The sequence below is a fragment of the Camelina sativa genome, chromosome 11, assembly GCF_000633955.1.
Source record: "Camelina sativa cultivar DH55 chromosome 11, Cs, whole genome shotgun sequence".
Taxonomy (NCBI): Eukaryota; Viridiplantae; Streptophyta; class Magnoliopsida; order Brassicales; family Brassicaceae; genus Camelina; species Camelina sativa.
The window spans coordinates 8515044-8522929 of NC_025695.1; the positions used below are offsets into that span (position 1 = coordinate 8515044).

Sequence of the window (7886 nt, forward strand, 5' to 3'; positions counted from 1 at the left end):
TTCTAGATACCTTCAGATCTTGAGAGAATATGATGCGAAGATGGCCCTCACGGACAACACGAAATTGCTCGTGTACAGTTTCCTGAACTGCTTTTCTATATTCTAACATCATCAGTCCATTGGAAAATCTGTTTTCTCGTGGGTGGTCCAGATATAAGAGCTCATCAATGATGCCACTCGCAAATTTAATCTCAATAAGTCTGGCAAGCACATCGAAGGTTGCCTCTGCAAAACAAGAAGATGACAGTGCTTAGCTACTATTTTGACGGGAGAGTTTTTAAAACAATTATCGGAGTTTTAAACAATAAAAGAGAACAATTAGCATATGTAAGTTGCTTCATTGTGCTCAAGTGAAGGCACAGTGATACAGTACACACAAGACTGAAATTTGCAACTCGCTTACCAAATCCCTTTCCAGACTTGGTGCCGCAAAGATCACACTGCCACATATCCTGCAAATACAATGAGAGATGATTGACTTATTAATTGAACAAACTCAGTGTAGTCAAATTCATAATTAGTACAGGTGAGGTGGAGTAAACTTATATATGGCTAAAGATACAGAGATACAAAACATCAATATCATAAAAGATTAAAAAAAACACAGAGCAAAGAAGAAACTGACCGGAGCAGCTTGTGGAAACATGCCAAGGGCATGGTGCCCAGCACTTTCGTACTGTGACAAGCACAACCTTTGCTTTGCACGAGGTGAAAAGTATTCTGCCACAAATTTCCTCCAATAGATAATGCAATTTTCCTACAAAGAGGAATCAGTAATGGTTAGAACTTGAATAGATGTGATGAAATTGCTAAAAAGTCCACAGATTAGTATGAGCTTACAGCAGGTCGTTGCTGCAGGTGATACAAGTACATCATCAATTTGCGAGCACACACGCCAACTTCATAAGGACGTACATTAGGAGGGATCTGTTGAGTGCCTTGTTGCTGTAATTGCTGTCTCAGCTGCTGCTGTTGCTGAAAGTGGAGTCTCTGAGAGGGTGACATGGATTGAAGAATCTGCTGATGTTGCCTTAGTCTCTGCTGCTGAAGCAAAGCTTGCAACTGCGGATTCCTTCCAGTAGGGTCCTGACGCTGGATCAACTGCTGTAAAATCTGCTGCTGCAACATGTCCTCTTGCTTCACTTCTAATCTGGGTTTCTTATCGACATGGGAGTAACTGTTCTCCCTCATTGGAACTGAACCTTGCCCAGCTTGCTGTTGTAGTTGGTAGTGGTGCTGCTGCTGCTGAGGTAAGTGTTGCATTGAAGCAGACCCATCAAGAACCAATGAACCCGGCATGTTAATGCTATTCGGGGAGAAAGACATTGGTGATGTTGGGATACGCATATTATTATTATTGATGCCACTGCTCCTCTGCATATTCAGAGCTTCCGAACCAACAGCATCAGTCAAAGAGAAACTAGATTCGACAGCTCCTGAGACTACCGTTCTGTTCATGCCCCAGGAGAGCAAACACAGACCAAGTCGTGCAAATACAAAGGACAGATTCTTAAAGAAATGAAAAGCTTGAAACTTTAATCTGAGCCAACAACAAAGCCAAACGGATCCTAAGCGGCTAAGCTCTACGTTCACCGATCAAACTGAGATAATTAAACCATTCAGGATCCAAGAGAGATTGAGCTAGTTTTCAAAGCCTGAGCACCCCAGTGGTCAAAATCTGAATGAAATGAAAACAAAAATCAGCGACTAGATACGAATCCAACCTACGAACTAGAAGCAAATTAATAGTTCGTCGATGCAACAAAGAGAAGACGGAAAGGCGAATCCTTTATAACACTCGAAAGCCCTAATTATATCAGACTAGCAAAATTTGAAGCATACCATAGTTACAGACATCTCTCTATCTCAAAGGATAAAAACTTACCAGCAAACAAACTTCAAATCAAATCAAAAGCCAAAAACTTTCAACCAAGTAAACTCGACTTGCACGAATCCCGAAAAAAAACTGAATTTGAAGAAACCCAGTGGAGAGGGAGGGAGTAAACAAAAAAAATTAAAACTTTACTGCAGCATTTGTAAAAACAAAAAAAAATGGATGAGATATGTTTCCTTTTCTTGACAATAGTTTTTAGTCACAAATCTTTATGCCAACACAAACATAAATAAATATAATATATATATCCTAATTGGGAGTTTGGGACTAGTCTTCAGTCCAAAAAATAATAAACTAATAAAGGTTTAAGATGAGTTTTTTTTAGATCGAAGAAGGGAGTCAATAGGTCCGTCCTAAGTCCTAACGTTGTCATGAAACGTTTATTGATGTGTTCCATTTAGTCATTGAATGTGTTTTGATGTTCGCATTCGAGCTTCGATTTTATTGACAAGGAAAAGCGTTGCTAGCTAATTTGGTTATATGTATTCTATGCAGGTTAGGAACTGAGGTAGCGGAAGCGAATTAACCCACGAACAAGATGCATACAACACAAGGTTTGATTGATTGATTGATAATAATGCCTTAACTAAACTCTATGATTGGAGTTCAAACTGAGATGATAATAACGGAAAATGCAGTACCTTGGCACACAGACAAAAGTTTTATAATCCGACAATAAAAAGAGATCCAAGTTGTAATCTACCGGAAAAGGCATTTAAGCAAGAGACCAAATCTAAATACGACGAAACAAACAGTTACAACATCCTACTTTGATAGAGGTTGTGGATCCACTTTTCATCACTCGTCAGCAGGTGGTGAACGAGACCGGCTGCAACATCAAGATCAAGAATGATGGTTAGATTCATGACATCATAATATAAAGCATCAAATTATTTCAACTAACTAACCTCTTCTGCATTGGGCTCTCTGCACCATCGTAGCCACCATCACTGTCTCTTCTTCCAATTGAGCCAGGGCTTTCAACTTGGCCATTCTCAGGGCTAGACCTCGATCTCTCCCTCCTCCTTTCAACTGGACTATCAACTTCACCCGCTCCATTTATCGGACTTTCCTTCTTCAGTGGACTGTGATTAGGGCTCATCCTATCTCTCTTGTTGTTGGGACTGCGGCTGCTGTACTTAGGGCTTGCGACTCTCTCCCTCCTACGAGGACTATCATTGCCTCTGCGGTCACGACTGTACTCGGGACTTCCACGCCTTGATTTCTTGTAAGGACTTGGGCTACGTCTTCTGCCAAACTCAGGACTGGTCCTGTCCTTTCTGTATGCAGCAACAGGACTAGCACCTCGGCCATAATCAGGGCTTCCTCTTTCTCTTTTGTAAGGACTAGGTGATCGCCTTCTTCTTTCAGGTGACCTATCACGGCGTCTTTCAGGACTGTGACCATTCCCTCTAGCATCATCATCCTTCACCGCATACTCCACAGCGATCACCTTATCCATCAGCTTACTGAATGAAAACACAAGCGAAATGTTAATCTTAAGTAAAGAAAGCAATTAGATACTGAACTGGACAGGAACACAAACCTATTATTTGTAGCATCCAGTGCCCGGGTGGCATCCTCTTGCACCTCGTATTGGATAAATGCAAAATTCCTCCTGATCCTAACGTTTACGATTTTTCCATATGGCTCAAAGTGTCTCTCAAGATCCCGGGTCCTAGTATTATCCGCATCAAAGTTGATAACAAAGAGAGTCTTGGAAGGTTTCATGCTGGATGAGGATCTCCTTGAACCACCACCAGATCTTCTATCACCTCCTCGTTCACTCTATGCACAGACCCATTAATGCTATCAGTATTTTAAACCTCATAAGTAAGTCTGAAAGAAATAAATCCGGAGGTCAGGATCCTACCTTTGTCCACTCAACACGAAGTCTGCGTCCCTTACGCCCAAATTCAATGCGGTCAAGCGCTCGGATAGCATCTTCAGCATCCCTTTCATCTTCCATGTACACAAAAGCAAAGCCTGGAGAAAAAAAGAAAGTAAAAAGCATAGATCTGAGTACATGAACAGTGAGGAAGTAAACCAGGTTAAGAACCTCCAGCAAACACGAAGACTGTCCTCTCTCCTTCAGAGGCATCAAAAAGCCAAACTTACCTACTACGACAAATTAAATTTTGAACATTCCTAGAGCCTAAAAAACTCTGCAAACCAATTGACCAGTAGAGCAGTTACAGACCTTGCATTATGGAATTAATATGTCAAGGAACAACTGAAAATGTGGAAGTCAGACGGGATGTGAATGAAAAGAGAGTGCCTTCTCCATTGCAGAGGTATGTCCAAGTGTGCAACGACTATGAGGAATGAAATGCAATTAAGATAGCAGTGCTATAGCGGATGGTAAGTGACTTGTTTTGGGGACCAAGGAGATGAGTTTTCCTATGGTCCATTCATAAGCTGGTGGGAGTATGGGCATCCCAAGATTAACACACATCCTGCGCCAAAGAAAATGCTGAGTATGGCGGTTTTAACACTAATTTTTTTTCTTTTTTTTATCTTTCTCCTCTGAAGTGATCTCCAAACATCAAGAAGGCGGCATGGCAAGGTGGATATGGTCGCTGTTTAGTACTTCCTTCCGGAGGACTCGTGAACATGGAAGTGGATTTGTATGACATGCATTTGAATTTTGCTATCTCATCGCACTAAGTGGTTTATAATACTGCTTTTTTCATCGAGGTTAACCACAAAGATAAAGAGGACATAAAAGGCAGAAGAAAGAAAAAAAAGGCTTACCAGCTTTCATATCCACCCTCTCAACCTTGCCATATTTCCTGAATAGCCGTTCAAGATCACCCTCACGAGCATCATACTCAAAGTTACCACAGAAGACTGGCTTCATGCTTGCTTCTTGTATATATATACAATGTAAAAAGATTCATGAGAGGAACCCAAAAGTACAAAAGATAATTCAAACAAGAAGAAGATCACAAGGGCTTTGTCAACAAGCAGACCATAGGTGTCACCCAAAATGAAAACTTTACAATGTATATAAGTCTATCAAAACAAAATCTAATTTCTTTGTATATAGATTTGCTTTGCTCAATTATTATTCATATCAAATCACTAATTCAAGACTTCAGATGTATATGAAATTCGAGCTTACAATCTGTGAAATTCATACTACTAAAAGATCCAACAATATTATAACCACAAAAAGTACAAGATTTTAAATTAATGCATCAGATCTAATCGAACTTGAGATCTGAAATAACTCACAAGAGGAAGCAAACGAGAACAAAGCAAGCAAAAGCATGAATCTTTACCACCAAAACAAAAGAAACAAACAAAGAGGCTCTCATAAGATTTTACAATTAAGAAAGAAAGAAAGAAAAAAGAAAACGAGATCGACGAATTCCAAAAGTTGTACAGAGCAAAACAGATAAGATCCTTTCAAGAACTCGAGACTCATGAAAAACAGACAATCAATATACCTGCCGAAGGAAGAATGATCAAAAATGGAATGATTTTGGCAGTTGTTGTGTAGCGTTGAAACCAAACAAAGCTCACTTCCGAGGAGAGAGATGAGATGGTGAAAGTATAAACTAGTACAGAGCAGAGCAGATAGATATTTTTATCTTTTCGAAGACATTTTTTTGTTCAGTTTGGTAAAGGTACTTTTGGTTTTCCTTTTTTTTTTTTTTTTAAATACGTCTTTGACTTTCTTATTTATTTTCTCAAGTTATAAATAAAATTAGTCTTTTTAAGTATTTTTAGCTGTCTACTTTATTGGCCCAATCCGTTATTAACAATTCATTAAAAGCCCAACCAAAACAAAACAAAACATCGATTCACAAATCACAATGTTTTTCCTATCTTACATCTTTATTTCCTTTTCAATTCACCAACCGTAAGATCGATTCACCAACCGTAACTCTCTCGTCTCGTCTTTCTTTTTTTTGCTTTTTCCCCCAAGGGATACCGTTTTAATATGTTAAGGATAAAGAGTTACAAAGTGCATTGATGGACGTATGAAGCTGATAGCTTAGAGCGCACATATTACAAGAAATTACAACTAAGAGATACTATGAGAGTGGAGTAAAGATAAAGTTAATAGCTTAATTAAAAGGTTTTTTTTAAAGTCATATAAAAAAAGCATGGCGAGTTTAAGTTAAAAAAAATAAAACAACTGGAAAACATTGTCCAGGAGAAAGAGAGCGGAAATATATATAATTTGCTAGACATAGGTGGGGATTTTAGTTTTGCGCTTTTAAATTGGTCGGAGCTTCTTAGCTATGGCGAGCCAGGTGCGCGCGAGACCATTCCAACCTATATGAGCAAGAAACAATGACCATTCATCCAAATAGCTACTGCTAACTAAATAATTCATCATACACATACACATGAGAGAGAGAATAATCAAAAGAAATGGACAACGTTACCTATCTTATGGCGATGGCGACTGAGGCATGGAGGTTGAGGTGGTAGCAATATCGTTAGATGACAACTTCTCCTGTTAAATGATTACATATACATAAGTTGGGTTGTAAGAGCCTAGAGATGACAGAACTTCTCCAATGGTTATATATACACATATATGAAAAGAAAGTAAATTATATATATACCTGAGTATCAAATTGATCAGAGTCAAGAGTGGTCTGATGATAATCTTTGTATTTCTTGCGCAACTCTTTAATTTGTTCTTTTGCCTTGGATAGCTCAGCTTTGGTTTCGAGATACTTTTCTTTGTAGGAACTTTGTATTCCTGTTTTCTGACTTTGCATTTCCTACAAATATAAATAAACTTACATTTATTCTAAGTATTCGCATTAGAAATTATATTATATTATAAATCATTTGCAAAGGGTTATGAAAAGAAGATAAATTTATATCAGGACCTGAGTATCAAATTGATCAGAGTCGTCAGGCGTGGTCTGATCCTGATCATCAGATCCCTTCAAGTCGTCGTCAAGTTTTTCCATACGGGTAGAAGAACAAGCTCGCAGCGACTGTGAGGCCAACCTGCATATATATAAGAGCAACATTTAACAACCATTACCATCGACAATAAAAGCTATCACTATACGCAGGGACACATTAATTAGAGAGATGATAAAAATGAATATATACGTTGATGTCCGCTGACGCTTGGCAGTGTTAGCCTTTTCCTTTCTAGGATATATAAGAGTCAACTTCGGCTCTGGCTGTTATCAATTATATAAAGATGTTCTAGTTAAGAAACTAATCAATCAATAATTTTTTATAGAAAACAAAAAAAAGACCCTAGCTATAACAGAAAATTAATTCTCAGTTCCGATTTGCAAAGGTAGACTATATATATATATGTATATGAGAAGAAAGAAGTCAATCACCTTGTTCAGCATAGACTGAAGCCAGTCCTGATCTAAAGAATCCAACCACTCCTTACCAACACCGTGACGCACACATGTGCGAATTCGAGCAGCAACAGACGGCCGGTATCGCTTTCTTAAATCTCTCGCAAACGGATTCCTCCCACCTCTTCTCATACTACCGTTCTTCTGCGGATATGCTGTGCCTCCTCTAAAACTCTTTTCTTTTTCTTTTGGGTGGGGGTGGTATGCTGAAAACCCTAGCTTGGTATATATATGCAAGTTATTTGGGGCTTAAGCAACGTTTATTATCTTCGACTCCTGATCTGGCCCAAACTACATTTTTCTCTGGTTTATTTTATAAATAAATGGTACTTAGGGAAAATGGCCAATTCACCCCTTGAACTTTGTTGCTTTGAGTTGTGCTTATAACCACACAAACTTGATTAAAATTTGAATCAAGTGAAAAAACTTTTTAGCATTCTCGATGATGCAAGTGAAAAAACGACATTCCTGTGTAACGAGGCTGCACCAATGCAAAAATACATTTTTGATGGGGAAATTGGGAAAAATGTACTGGAGCCAAAAAATGTTGTTGCTTGCGCAAGCTTCCTTCTGGAACAGCGATTGGTAAAGTTTTTCCTTCAAGGTTTCACCATTCCTCTCTAGTTGGCAAAGCAAAG

The 7886-nt window shown here is 38.7% G+C and overlaps 3 protein-coding genes across 6 annotated transcripts in view; all 3 read right to left on the bottom strand.

The window, feature by feature from the left end:
• LOC104727754 (probable transcriptional regulator SLK1) overlaps nucleotides 1-2070 on the bottom strand; it is a gene marked incomplete at its 3' end in the record, with an annotated part of 4542 nt that extends 2472 nt beyond the window's left edge. The window contains exons 1-5 of the mRNA XM_010446828.2: nucleotides 1886-2070; nucleotides 841-1678; nucleotides 626-757; nucleotides 404-452; nucleotides 11-225 (exon numbers count right to left, since the gene is read on the bottom strand). Of these exons, the coding sequence (XP_010445130.1) occupies nucleotides 11-225; nucleotides 404-452; nucleotides 626-757; nucleotides 841-1458 (1014 nt within the window). The remainder of the gene's footprint in view (nucleotides 1-10; nucleotides 226-403; nucleotides 453-625; nucleotides 758-840; nucleotides 1679-1885) is intronic.
• Nucleotides 2494-5528, bottom strand: LOC104722416 (serine/arginine-rich splicing factor RS40). 4 transcript variants are annotated; one of them, XM_010440569.2, is made up of 6 exons: nucleotides 5347-5528; nucleotides 4649-4762; nucleotides 3768-3880; nucleotides 3441-3682; nucleotides 2803-3363; nucleotides 2494-2723 (listed from the first exon to the last, which is right to left on the bottom strand). In XM_010440569.2, exons 2-6 carry the CDS (start codon nucleotides 4752-4754, stop codon nucleotides 2693-2695), a joined length of 1053 nt encoding a protein of 350 aa, XP_010438871.1. In that variant the 5' UTR covers nucleotides 4755-4762; nucleotides 5347-5528; the 3' UTR covers nucleotides 2494-2692. The 4 variants fall into 4 exon arrangements, with proteins under 4 accessions (XP_010438871.1, XP_010438872.1, XP_010438873.1 ...); XM_010440570.1 differs by having other exon boundaries at nucleotides 4649-4759; nucleotides 5347-5526; XM_010440571.1 differs by lacking the exon at nucleotides 5347-5528 and adding an exon at nucleotides 4095-4350 and having other exon boundaries at nucleotides 4649-4741.
• Nucleotides 5969-7430, bottom strand: LOC104722417. Its single transcript, XM_010440572.2, has 6 exons — nucleotides 7225-7430; nucleotides 6983-7056; nucleotides 6751-6874; nucleotides 6478-6639; nucleotides 6295-6365; nucleotides 5969-6181 (listed from the first exon to the last, which is right to left on the bottom strand). The coding sequence occupies exons 1-5, from the start codon at nucleotides 7378-7380 to the stop codon at nucleotides 6300-6302; spliced, it is 582 nt and encodes a 193-aa protein (XP_010438874.1). The 5' UTR covers nucleotides 7381-7430; the 3' UTR covers nucleotides 5969-6181; nucleotides 6295-6299.